Below are 14,577 nucleotides of genomic sequence, written 5' to 3' on the forward strand. Positions count from 1 at the left end.
TAACATATTTCATGGTTTTAGTTTCTTTTTAGTACTCATAATTAAGAAAAAAAAGAAGTCACCTTTATGCATAATCTTTAACATCTGCTGTCTTCTGTATGTGTGTATATGCTAGATGGGAGATGGTGCCACAAAGCATGTCATCCAGATGACAGGATTTAAGATGGAAGAAAAGGAAGCTCTAGTCAAGTTACTTTTAAAACTAGATTGCACTTTTATTAAGAGTGAGGTGAGTATGGAAATGTACTAAAATATTCAACATAAAGTTAAAACAAAGAATTAAAAAAACAAAATCAAAATGGCCTTATATTGTAAAAGGTTCCATTATTAAGAAAATCTCACTCTAGTAACATTTTTTCATGTGGATTCTTCCCTTCAGAAATATAAAAATTGTACACACCTTATAGCTGAACGCCTGTGCAAGAGTGAAAAATTTTTAGCAGCTTGTGCAGCAGGTAAGTAAACTCCCTTTCTCCAACTCTTGAAAAAAAAAAATGTCATCTTAATGGAAGAAATCTCAAGTCTCCGGAAATATATTATGCTTATTATGTCAGATATACATGTGGTGTTTTCTGATTTTTTTAAAGATACTTGATTTTTCTTTATTCTGATTAAAATTTTCTAACACATTGAAATACATATTAAATAGGAAGAAATATTTACTTTGTCACAAATTTAGTTTTAATGTTTTGCTTAAGAAAAAAAAATTGTCTTAACAAAAAGATTGGGACAAAATACCCATCCTTAACGAAAGCTTCAGTGAAGCCTCCCTCTGCAGCCCCTTTGCCTTCCATCATGTCTCGGTACAGAGGTGAGTCCTTCTCCCAGGCTGCTGTCCCTCTGTCCCCACTGGGAAGCAATTCTTCCTCCTCTAGTTTTCTGATAGTAAATTCTGTTACCCGAGTTGAGAGCTGGCATTCTCATCTCACCTTTTCCTCACTACTGATTCACAAGTAGCTTTTTTCTGTGGTGATTGAGTCTTAGTCATGAATGCCACATCATTTTTTACATTCATTGCCAGAGAAACATTTAGATTATGACTAACCTTTACAAGCAAAACTTCTTGCTGTTTAGTGATCAGTGGTGCCCACATAAGCAGCAGAATATGACATTTCCTATAAAATTCACTAATCAATAAATTTAATATAATATAACAATACTGTGAATGTTATTTAAATAGTTTAGCATGGGAGGAAATAAACCTAACCCAGAAAAGTGAATTCAGTTAGTAATAATAGTTCAAGTAACGTTGCCTTTACTTTTAATCCTTAGATTTATATTTCATTTAGTAGTATTTAGAATTATGGCTATGTATCATAGAAAAGATTATATACAATGTTCAGTGATATTTGAAATTTTATTTTAAAAAGTTTTGTCAGTCTATCATGAGGATCTCATGTATAAAAAGGATGATAAGTTGCTATTTGATCTTTATTGTTTACCATTTAGCAGAACTAAAGTTCTTTTGTGACAGTTCATTTACTTTCTAGGAAAATGGGTATTAACGAAGGACTACATAATTCATAGTGCCAAAAGTGGCAGATGGCTTGATGAAACAACTTATGAATGGGGATATAAAATTGAAAAAGACTCACATTATTCACCCCAAATGCAATCTGCACCTAAAAGATGGCGTGAAGAGCTGAAACGGACTGGTGCTCCAGGAGCTTTCCACAGATGGAAAGTTGTCCTCCTTGTGAGGGCAGATAAGCGAAGTGATTCTCTTGTAAGGTACGATGGGATTTTATACATTTGAAGCAGTGGATGAGGTCTTGTTTCTATGACTACATTCTAATATTTATGTTCAGTTATAAGTCAGAATGAGATAAGATATTCTTTTTACAACTGAGAAATTTATTTTTAGTTACTTTTTTTTGAGAACTTTATGCATGAACACTACATCTACATCATTCCCACCTCCCTGTCCCCCATCCAACTCCTCCCGGTGCCCTCCCTGTTTTTAATGATCACTTTTTCATTATTATTACATGTACACACACACACACACACACATACACACACACACACGTACACCTGTGTATATAACCCACTGAGTCTATTCAGCTTTGCTCATTTGTCATGTGTCTAGGAGTTTATCTCTCAAATCAAGCGTTGTGCATGAATGTATGATTTTCTTAATAGAACAAAATTTGTTTTATAGATGGGCTTTGATTATTCTGGTGATCTCCATTTTATTTCCCATGTTATTTTGTTCAACTCAAGAAAATAAAAGAGAAAGCAATACTTAGGAAATTTTGAAGCATTCTTAAGCTTTTGCTAGTTTATTATTATCAGAGAGGCTTGCTTGGGATTTATGTAGTACTGTCTTTGTGGTTCATACTATTTCCATCATAACTTAATTTCTTTCTTTCTTTCTTTTTTTTTTTTGTTCAAGACAGGGTTTGTCTGTGTAGCTCTGGATGTCCTGTAGACCAGGCTGGCCTCGAACTCATAGAGATCCACCTGCCTCTACCTCTGAGGGCTGGGATTAATGGTGCGGCCCCAATGCCCAGCTCATTTTGTCTTTTTAAGTACAAGGAATTTTTATTTGTGAAAGTGTGTGTATAGTTGTGCCCATGCATGCATTTACAGAGGAAAGAGCTCACGTCTTTCCTAGTTACTGTTCACCTTATATTTTGAGACATGCTGTCTCACTGAACCAGGGCTTGCTGATTAGGCTAGGCTCGCTGGCGGGCTGGTCCAGCTCTTGGAATCCTCTTGTCTGTCTGCAGTGCTGGATTATGGGTGCACACCACTCTGCCTGTGTGTTGACATGGGTGCTAGAGATCCAAACTCAGCTTCACCCACTGAGCCACCTCCCCATCACCTTCAAGGGGGAATGACTTCTCACTGCTTAACGGTATCAGTAAAACCAGGGCTAGAGCCTTAACTGTTTCACCAAAATGTAATTTATACGCAACGAAACACACCATCTTAAGTGTACATTTTGGTGAATTTGGTGAACTTATACAGTAATGTTAACCTACCTGTATCAAGAGAAGAGCTCTTGTGTCCTTGTACTTCTAATTCTGAACCACAAATGCCAGACAGCCACTGGTTTCTTGTCTGTTATTTTGCCTTAAGTGTTTTGAGGTTTGTTTGTATGGTATATTTCTTTGATCTATCATCATTTGCCTTGTGCTGTAGTTAGGATTGTTCTTGTGTAGTATTCCACTGTATGAATGTATTGTAACCTTTTGTTTATTTTTTGTTAGACATTTAAGGTGTTTTGTCTTTGTTAGTTAAGCTGCTTTTAGTATTTGAGTATAATTTTTTACATAGACATGATTTCATTTCTCTTAAGAAGTATCTAGGAATTGTTAGCTGAAATGGCAAATTTATACTGAACATTATAAAAAAAAATGCCGGATTGTTTCCTAAAATAATTGGGCCACATTTGCTTAACCTTGTAAGAACACCGTGGTAGGGTACAGTTAAAATGGACCTGTCTTTGCACTTTTGCTAGACTCACTGGCTGTGTGTGTAGTCTGTTTCAAGAACTCAAGTTCTAGGTAATCAATAATCTACCATCATCAGACATTTGGGTTAGCTTTGTAGTGATCTTGGAGTCAGTTAATTTGACTCTTCCGACTTTAATATTTTTTAAGCTCTTTGTGAACCTGGATTCTTTGAATTTCTGCATGTTAGAATCAGCATGTGAATTTCAAGTAAAAGTCAAATTGAGGCTTTCACTGGGATTGTGTTTTATTTGTGGTTTTGACTTTGTGAGAATTGAACTTTTAACACTATTGATTCTTCCTTAGGGTACACTATGTGTCTCTACAGGTGTCCCTTAATGTTCTGTTAGTTATATTGCTTCTTTGTTAGATCAGCTGGCCCTTACTTAACCCAAGTACAGGGCGTATAGTCCTGCGCCACCACACTCAGCATGGTTCTTAGTTTTCGTTGTATCAATTTTATGCATATATTGCTTAATGTATTGCTTGCTACTTTTGTATTTGGAGAAGCTGTTATAAATAAATCACTGTAAGTTTTTATCTGCATCTATGGGGATTCCTGGCTTTTCTGTTTTATTCTCTTAATGATTATCCTGGTTGATTCTTTTAAAAAGTCTTTTTTTGAAGTGTCCAGGTGTTTTGCCTGCATCTATTTATATGTACCATGTGTACCATACCCTCAGAAGTCTGAAGTTTCCTCTAAAACAGGAATTATGACAGTTGTGAGCTGCCACATAGATGCTGGGAACCAAAACCTGGGTTTGTTGTAAGAGCAGTAAAATATTCTTAACTACTGAACCATCTTTAGCCCCTACTGATTAATTGTTAGTGTTAAACAAATTTATATTCTTGAGATAAACTATGTCATGGTATAGTATCCATTTTCAATATATTGCTCATTCTGTTTGCAAATACTTTGTTAAAGAGTTTTCTGTTTTCATCCCAATAAATGACTTCAGTGCACAATAATATTTAAACTTCATATCCTATTTAATGGTGACTTACCTTCCATAATAGTAACTGTAAGTGAGGGCACAGTGAAGTTTTTGAACAGGACCACTATGTGAGTAGAAAGAAAAGTTTATTGAGAGAACAGACTGCCAGTCAGCTTCCAAGAATTGAGGACAACAGTTTGGCAGGAGAGTGAGCAGATTTTATATGATAGTCAGCAAGATAGAGGTCTTTGAGCTGATGAAGGCTGTTAAGATTAAGCTGGAAAGAGATGCCCTTGCAAAGGTAATTGACCACTGGAATGAATAAGAGAGGTAGTGGTTTTCTTGGTAAACAAAGCTGCATTGGGAAATTCCTGAGTAGTGCTAAGTTTAGGCTACTCTTTACCCTTTTGTTTAAGACATTATCTCCAGCACTGCCATTTTGGGGGCCAATTTGGACCCAACGATGACAAGGCAAGGATGCTCACTCTGACCATTTTTATTTAGCATTTTACTGGCTTTACTGACCAATATTGTAAGCATGTAGACACACACAATTAAAATCAAATAAAAAAAGAAAGGAGGAAAAGTGAAAAAAGGGAAGCTTAACATTGAAAAGAAACAAACATAATTGTCTTTTTTAGACATAATTAACTAAAAATTTATCAAAAAGAAGGTACTGAAATTAAGTGAATTTAGCCAGATCACTGTATGAATTTTTTAGAATGGGCAAAGAATAATTGGAAATTGAAATTAGTGTCAGGGGCCATGCAAGAGGAAAAGCAAGCAGCTTTGGGACTCATGGAAAAGGGCCCACTAGTTAGCCTTGGAGAGACAGAGCTCCGGGGCCTACATTTCCTGAGGACCTCATGCAGTTGTTGAGTACAGCTCTGCTTGTTGCCCTCACAGTCACCAGTCCCTTATACTCTGCAAGTTGTGTGACATCTCTACAGGGTTCCTAGCCCCTGGCTGGGCAACGTCACTGTTACTTACAATAGTAGTGATGACTTTTTCCAAGATTTGTACTGGAGCAGATTAATCATTAAACTGCCACCCTTAGAAAGAATTTAGAGATGTAGATTGTTAGTAAACTTAGGTTAAGATATTTTTGTTAATACTTTTGATGTAGAAAATGTTGAGGAACAATTTAAAGTTTAGAAAGGCACACTTTTAATAGAGGTCAAGGGATAAGAACAAAGGAAACCTGGTTATTACTAGCTGATGTGCCTTCCTTGCTAAGATAGATTGGTGACCAAAGGCAATTATTAATTTCCCTTGTCTTCCTAGTATGATTTAATAAAAATTGTTGTTGGGTGGGTGTGCACTCTGAGGACTTAAAGTAGAAATGGCTAATTCCTTTTTATATATAAGCTTAGATTTGTGATTCTTTTACAGTCTTTTGCAAGGTTACCTTTTGAGATAAATACTAAAATGCTTGATCCTTTCTTTATGACCGAAAACAGCTGCCTACCAAGTACAAAAGGAATTGGTTGAAATATACTTGGCTTGCTTAAAACTTTGTTAATCAGTTAATCACTTATAAAGGAATCATTGTTTGGGGGTGAAGATGTTATGGTGGGAATATTAATACAAAGAAAAATGTTTAATTGTGAGCTTGTAAGAAAAATGTAACTTGTGATCATAATGTGATTTCTTCCTTTGTAAAGATTTTTTGTTTTTTGAAAATATGTAATTTGTGGTTGTGAGGTCATCTTTTCTCGTGTAGAAATTTTTGCTTTAGGAGATATAAAAACATTAAGAGAAAATAAGAGAAATGGGAGGAAAACATCAAGGAAGATGGAGGAGGAGGACATCAGGGAGGATGGAGGAGGAGGACATCAGGGAAGATGGAGGAGGACATCAGGGAAGATGGAGGAGGACATCAGGGAAGATGGAGGAGGAGGACATCAGGGGAGATGGAGGAGGAGGACATCAGGGAGGATGGAGGAGGAGGACATCAGGGAGGGTGGAGGAGGAGGACATCAGGGAGGGTGGAGGAGGAGGACATCAGGGAAGGTGGAGGAGGAGGACATCAGGGAAGGTGGAGGAGGAGGACATCAGGGAAGATGGAGGAAGAGGACATCAGGGAGGATGGAGGAGGAGGACATCAGGGAAGATGGAAGAAGAGGACATCAGGGAAGATGGAGGAGGAGGACATCGGGAAGATGGAGGAGGAGGACATCAGGGAGGATGGAGGAGGAGGACATCAGGGAAGATGGAGGATGGAGGAGGAGGACATCAGGGTATAAGAACAGAACAGAGAACAGAGTAGGAACAAGCAAAATTAAAATGAAGCTTTGGCCATCAGATAAAGTACCCATGTGTGTCTGTCCAGTAGTTGGCTGACTCCACGCTTCCTCTTCAGTTTCTGTCTTGATGAGGGCAAGTCTTCTCACCAAGTTAGTTTAAAATTTATTTTATTGATTTCTACATTTGTTTTTTAAGAGACATTTTACTGAAATGCACTTAACGTGCGTATTCCGATTGTCCTCCGTATGATGGTAGAGATGTGTACCATCAGCACAAGATTTAAACATTGTGGTTTCATCTCTGGTATATTTTCTGCTGAAGGGAGGGCAGTATTAGTACATCATCACACTTTATAAGCACTGTAGTTATTCATGCCTTGGCTTTTCCACCCATATTCTCCCACCTCTCAGTCCTTATCTTACTTATCCTACTTTCTCTGTATTTATCCTTTGGGGACATTCATAAGAATAATCCTCTTATTTACTTAATTGTGTATATTTTAACTTATATATTTTCATTCCCTACCTCCTCTCCCATATCCTTGTAAATAACCTAAACCTCTGAGAACTAATGCACCTGTACTTTTGTTAAGATTTATTCTTTAAGATTCTACATAAGACTGAAGTCTCTGCCTGGTTATTTGATTTTTTTTTTATCTTTTTTTTTTTTAATTTATTTTACAATACTATTCAGTTCTACATTATAGCCACAGATTCCCTTGTTCTCTTCCTTCCTGCCCCCCTCCCCTTCCCCCCAGCCCACCTCCCATTCCCACCTCCTCCAGATCAAGGTCTCCCCCGAGGACTGGGATCAACCTGATAGACTCAGTCCAGGCAGGTCCAGTCCCCTCCTCACAGATTGAGCCAAGCATCCCTGCATAAGTCCCAGGTTTCAAACAGCTAACTCATGCAACAAGCCCAGGACCTGGTACCACTGCCTAGATGCCTCCCAAACAGATCAAGCCAATCGACTGTCTCACCTATTCAGAGGGCCTGATCCAGTTGGGGGCCCCTCAGCCTTTGGTTCATAGTTCATGTGTTTCCATTCATTTGGTTATTTGTCTTTGTGCTTTATCCAACCTTCGTTTCAACAATTCTCGATCATATACACCCTCTTCTTTCTCACTAATTAGACTCCCAGCGCTCCACCAGGGGTCTAGCCGTGGATGTCTGCATCCAGATTCCTCAGTCCTTGGATGGGGTTTATGGCACAACTATTAGGGTGTTTGGCCATCCGATCACCAGAATAGGTCAGTCCCGGCTGTCTCTCGACCATTGCCAGCAGTCTTTTGTGAGGGTATCTTTGTGGATTTCTGTGGGCCTCTTTAGCTCTTTGTTTCTTCCTTTTCTCATGTGGTCTTCATTTACCATGGTCTCCTATTCCTTGTTCTCCCTCTCTTTTCTTGATCCAGCTAGGATCTCCCGCTCTCTGTCCCTTGACCCTTGCCCTTCATTGCTCCCACTCATGTCCAGGCTGTTCGTGTAGATCTCATCCATTTCTCTGTGTCTTTCTTGGGGTCCCTTTTTCCAGGTAGCCTCACTGGTGATGTGAGTAACAGTCTAGTCATCCTTGTTCCACATCTAGCATCTTCCTATGAGTGAGTACATACCATATTTGTCTTTCTGAGTCTGGGTTACCTCACTCAGGATGATTTTTTCTAGATCCATCCATTTGTCTGCAAACCTCATGATGTCATTGCCAAAAGTGTACAATGGAAAAAAGAAAGCATCTTCAACAAATGGTGCTGGCATAACTGGATATCAACGTGTAGAAGGCTGCAAATAGATCCATATCTGTCACCGTGCACAAAACTTAAGTCCAAGTGGATCAAGGACCTCAACATAAATCCAGCTACTCTGAACCTGCTAGAAAACAAAGTAGGAAGTAGTCTTGAACGCATTGGCATAGGAGATCACTTCCTAAATATAACACCAGTAGCACAGACACTGAGACAAACAATCAATCAATGGGACCTCTTGAAACTGAGAAGCTTTTGTAGAGCAAAGGATACGGTCAACAAGGCAAAGCGACAGCCTACAGAATGGGAAAAGATCTTTACCAACCCCACATGTGACAGAGGACTCAAGAAATTAGACATCAAAACGACCAACAGTCCAATTGAGAAATGGGCTTTAGAACTAAACAGAGAATTCTCAACAGAGGAAACTCAAATGGCTGAAAGACATTTAAGGAATTGCTCAACATCCCTAATCATCAGGGAAATGCAAATCAAAACAACTCTGAGATACCAACTTACGCCTGTCAGAATGGCTAAGATCAAAAACACTGAAGACACTTTATGCTGGAGAGGATGTGGAACTAGGGGAACTCTCCTCCACTGCTGGTGGGAATGCAAGCTTGTACAACCACTTTGGAAATCAATATGGCGATTTCTTAGAAAATTGGGAATCAATCTTCCCCCAAGATCCAGCTATACCACTCCTGGGCATATACCCAAGAAATGCTCAATCATACCACAAGAGCACTTGCTCAGCTATGTTCATATCAGCATTGTTTGTAATAGCCAAAACCTGGAAACAACCTAGATGCCCTTCAACTGAAGAATGGATAAATAAATTGTGGCACATATACACAATGGAATACTACTCAGCAGAGAAAAACAATGGTTATTTGATTTTATTGTAAGGTTCTCTAGTTTCGTTCATGTTTTTACAAATGACAGAGTTTTATTTTGTATGAGCTAAGTATCTCATGTATCTATAACACATTTTCTTTATCACCTGGTAAGCATCTTGGCTGTTGTGAATAGTTCTACAATAAATATGTATACCTCTTTAACATAAAACTTTCCCATCCTAAGAGTTTATATTCAGTAGTGGTAGTTGAGTATATGGTAGTTCTTTCCTATTTTAGATAGTCTTTATACTGTTTGCACATGGCTGTGCTTGTTCTGCTCTTACCAACAGCAACCAGGGGTCCTTTCCTTCACTTTGATAGTAGCCATTAGTTAATGAGTCCTCCAATAACTCAAACCTAAAAGGTTATGTTTGGAATTCTTGCACAGAGGTGGTAACCTGGAGGTTTGTAAGCTCTGGACCCATATGCTTTCCCTATAAAGCTCTTCATGTCTATACTTTGTAATTTCCTTTATGGCAGATATAAGTGCGCCTTACGTCTTTCTCGGTTCTAAGAGCCAAGGAGAAAATTTGATCAAAGGAGGTAGTTTGGGGAACCCACTTTGATAGACAGTCAGATTTTAGTGGATATGCTTTGAGTTTTTTTTCCATTTAGGTTGATGTTGTTTATGTTGCTATAGATTGTCTATTATGTTGAGGTATGGCCCATATATTCCTATCATTCCAGGACTTTTATCATGAAAGGATGATGGATTTTGTTAAAGGCCTTTTCTGAATCTAATGAGATGATCATTTGGTTTTGTCTTATGTCTCTTTGTGTGGTAGATTAAATTTATCAATTTATATATGAACCATGTTTGGGATGAATCCAACTTGATCATGGTAGACAATCTTTTTGATATTTTCATGGATTCAGTTTTTCAAGTATTTAATTGAGAATTTTTGCATCTATGTTCATAAGGGATATTGGTCTATAATTTTTTGGGGAGGGGTGGGTGTTTGTAATTTAGGTATTAAGTAATAGTGGCCTCATAAAAAGAAACGTGAAATGTCCCTTCAGTTTCTCTTTTGAAGAATAATTTGAGGAATATTGGCATAAAGTCTTCCTTGAGAGTATCCACTAGAAAGAGCTAAGCTATGTCTAAATCAAGAGATGGAGTCCCCATGGAATGGAGATGGGATGAGTAAAGGGGTACCTACAAGCAGACTGCTACAGGACTGAGAGTGTTGCATTTTGTTTTATTCTAGGCGTTTTGTATAGAAGCCAGAGTGGATAGTATCTTCCCTTCATGTATGTGTGTGCATATGTGCCCCGCCTGCAGGGCTTCAACGGGTTCTCGACCACCCTAAGGAGGGAATGTAGGGAAAGGAGATACAAAGGAAAACACACCCAAGTCTAGATTCTGATCAAGGTGCAACTTTATTTCTCTTCCACAAAGGTTTATATAGTTCCACAAGGTGGGGAGAGCAAGAAGCTGTCATCTGCATAAGGTGGGGCAAGCTAACAGGATGTTTGTATAGGATGTTTACAGGGTGAGAGGGTCAAGGGCTCTGACTCAATGTCCTGTTGCTAGGCAACCTGACTGTAAGATGATCTAGTTCCCCATCTTATTGGGGGTCTGTATTTTTCTACTAACTAGAGATTCTGTCCTTGTCCCTGACACATATGTGTGTATATGCACATGTGTGTGATAATCTCTTCACTGTTGGGTTGGGTGGGTGTAGGTTTTGTTAATGCTGTATATAATAAACTTCAGCATGTCACTTAGACTTACAGCAATAGACTCCAATTTCTTTGTGGTTTTTTTGTGGGGCCATCGCGCAATGAGGTCTTTTTTTAATGTTCTTACTTTACCTTTGCCTCTCATCAATCACTTGGACTTGCCACATCATAGAAAGACTCCCATCATGCTTTTCTTGTATGTAATTACTACTTTGTAAGTCACAATTCTGGAGGGATAGATTTCTTCATTGTGCTAGATGGGCTTCAGTGTTAAGCATTGTCTAAATTGCTGACTCTTGTTGCTGGAACCTTCTCAAAGCACTGAGTGTCGTCTTCCTTCCATGGCTCACATGACACTCAAATTCTGCCTTATAGAGCTCTTCATAGAAATGCACAGACACTTTATCATTCTCTAGTAGTCTAGATGTATTTGCTTTGTATAAGAAAGAAAATATTGTGCCTTTATTTCAGTGGCAGCCAGTAACCACAGGCCCAGCACAACCACCAGGGAAGTTCCTCTTCTATCTTCACTTAGCCCTTTATCCTAACTTTTCTTTCTCATGAAAAGCCTGGACTAAGGATATGCAAGTGAAGACATACTTTTCTTATAGCAGATGCCTGGTATCATACTAGCTGTACTTTACCATTAAATATCTTTAAAACTTACCTCATTGTCATGTTTTCCTCTGTTCTTTTTCTTTCCTTCTTTTGTTCTGCAAAAGTGAAGTAGTTTCTGTTACAGGTTCAAGAAAAATTGTGATTGTATAGATTATTTGCCTTTTCTTGCTTTCTAGAATCTAAACAGAAGCCAAAACAGTAATTCATAATTGAATGAGTATGTCTCTGTGTGTAATACCTTCGGAATCCTTAATGTAAAACTATTTCTTATATGAGTTTAAGCTTTTTTTTTTTCTTTTGTTTTTATCTGTTTTGATTTTTGTTTGGTTTTGTTTCATGAGATAGGATCTCACTTATATCCCAGATTGGCTTAGAATTTATTCATTTCCCCCCAGGGTGAGTGTACACTTGATCCTTCTGCCCCTGCCTCTCCAAATCAAGAAATGTTAAAGGACAAATCTTTAGTTGAGTCTTGGCAGCTAGTATTGCTTGTTTGTTTGTTTGTTTGTTGTGGTTCTCAGTGATTTCCTTGGAGATGTGTTTTGCCTCCCAGGGTACCTGGTACCTGTTGTTTTGACTTATTGCTGTGACTTGTCAGTTGCTTCAATAATCATGGTTCATAAAAACATTCCCATATGAAGAAACAGAAAGAATAATAAGATTCTTAAAGAACATTTATTTGTTCTAGACATCTTAGGTTTAAGAGATTATTGCAGTTGTTAACTTTCCATGGTCCCTCAGTGACCTTTTCAGAAAATACCTTTTCAGAAAATGTATTCCTATCCCTAAGGAAGTAACTGGTAATTGACTGAATAGACTCAATTTTTCTAATGCTTTATTTTTTTTTTCATCATCTACATTTTTATTTAGAGTTTTGGAGGCTGGAAAGGCAAATGTCATTTTACCAAAAAATTCTCCAAGTGGGATAACTCATGTGATTGCCAGTAATGCAAGAATCAGTGCTGAGCAAGAGCAAAAGAACTTTAAGGCTCCGTTTTATCCAATTCAGTATTTAGGGGATTTTCTTTTAGAGGTAAGTACAATAAGTACTAGACATCTTAAAATGTTTGTTTTTATAAAGTATCAACAGAGTGAAATGAAGTCTTTCTATGTCGGTACCAGAGGATAGGGTCTAGGCTACCCCTTAGACACCAAAGTTTACAGATGCTAAGCTCTCAAAACCCCTTATGTAAAATAACAGAGGGTTTAACTGTCATGTGTATTCACCTTCCTATACACTTTGAATTATCTCTAGATTACTACAAGCCTACATGTTTAGTACCAGTCAGATTTAAGCATTATAGGCCTGTTATCCAGCTGGGTTTATCGATTTCATGGATTTAGAACATGTAGAAATGGAGGACTGAATATTTATATTAAAATTGAGTTCTGAATTTTGAAAATGCAATAATTAGAAACATGAAATGGGATATTTTAAGGCATTCTCAATTTCTTCAATAGTTGAGAATGTGGGTATAGATTTGAGAGAAACAAGTTAAACTTGTTTCAGTCTCTACTCATACCATAAATGCTTTAGTGGTATATGCGAAAAGTAATTTTAATTATTTTACCATACTATAATAAAATAGCAGAGAATGCATGGCATATAAATTTGAGATTGCTATCTCTTTTTGAAAAGAGAGAATTATTTCTAAGATTTAGAAGTAATTTCCTGTCCTGTTCCCCCTTCTTTCTTCTTCCTTTGTCATATAAATACCAATCTCAAGTTTTTGAACAGGGATCAAACTCTAGATGAAACTCCTAATAGATAAGTGAAGAATTTATGACTCACTCATAGGGTTAGAGAAAGCTCAGGGTATTCATAAATAACCTTCATCTATGAACAGTCATACTCCTTCCATTCTACCTCATTTCAGTGGATACCATGAAATGATCCCTGTTAGCTTGTACATAGTGCCAGGGACCTAGAATCACTTTTCAAAACCTTCCTTCCCTGATTTCTTGTATCCAGTCATTACTAAGTCATATCAGTTCTATTTCACATATCTCTTGATTCAAACAGCTTCTCTTTTTTTCTAACATCATACTAACATCAAATCTTTTCTTTGTGCACCTAGAATAAATTTCTACCTAATATTCTACTTTTAACTTTGTGTTTTCCATAATATGTCCCGATCACCTCACACAGAACTGGAACATGGATTCTCATTTCATATTTGTTAGATCAGCAGAAATTGTGAAAGCCTTCTGAATCTTCTGAGAGTACACATAATGTCTTTCTATACTCACCTTTTCCTGGTGAGCAGTAGCAGTGTAAGCTTAGAAAATTGGATTTAGTTCATTGGATGTATCATTTGAACTATAGGAAATGTCATTGTCCTTGACAGTGATTGATCTAGGAATGATCATGTGGTCATATCTTTGGGGTAGTGAGAAGTGTAAGAGATAAAATATTTCCTCCTCAGTCTATCCTTGATAAGAAGACAACCATATAGACAACTGAATGAAGGTAGAATCCGGACACTTACCTGGCCCTAGAGGTAGGCACCTACAATTCCAGAACTCTGGAAGAGTGAAGCAAAAGGATCATGAAGTCAGGCTGGTTTGGGCTCTGTAGCAGGACTGTGTCACAGGCAAAAACAAAAAGGCTGAACCCTTGCTGATCCTGAGTTTCTGGATTTATCACTCTCAAAATGAGTTCTTTCATTGACCCTCATTGCCATTCTGAGGGTTAACACTTGTGTTGAGTTGTTTCAGGTGGTTTTCTAGTATGTGCCACCAGTGATGGAAAGTCATTCTTAAAGTATATCTGAATTAAATATTTTCTGTGAAGGTGAATGATTGGAGCATATTATATAATAACCATACAAACTTAATATACAATAAAACTATGACAATATTAAGATTTAGCTGCTGAAGTACTAATGGACAGCAAACATGTCAACCAAAAGTAGCAGATAGCATCTAGTTTATATACTGAGTTTAAAATACATTGTCTTGTAAGTTCTGGGTCAGACAGAATTACGTAGCTGGTATAA

General features: G+C 37.6%; 1 protein-coding gene across 1 annotated transcript in view; it reads left to right on the top strand.

The window, feature by feature from the left end:
* Positions 1 to 14,577, top strand: part of Slf1 (SMC5-SMC6 complex localization factor 1) — a 69,591-nt gene that overhangs the window by 8,029 nt on the left and 46,985 nt on the right. Inside the window, 4 exon segments of the mRNA XM_028891576.2 lie at positions 116 to 229; positions 380 to 455; positions 1,491 to 1,731; positions 12,449 to 12,611. Coding sequence (XP_028747409.1) covers positions 116 to 229; positions 380 to 455; positions 1,491 to 1,731; positions 12,449 to 12,611 — 594 coding nt within the window.

Source organism: Peromyscus leucopus, chromosome 15 (assembly GCF_004664715.2).
Source record: "Peromyscus leucopus breed LL Stock chromosome 15, UCI_PerLeu_2.1, whole genome shotgun sequence".
In the NCBI taxonomy this organism is placed as follows: domain Eukaryota; kingdom Metazoa; phylum Chordata; class Mammalia; order Rodentia; family Cricetidae; genus Peromyscus; species Peromyscus leucopus.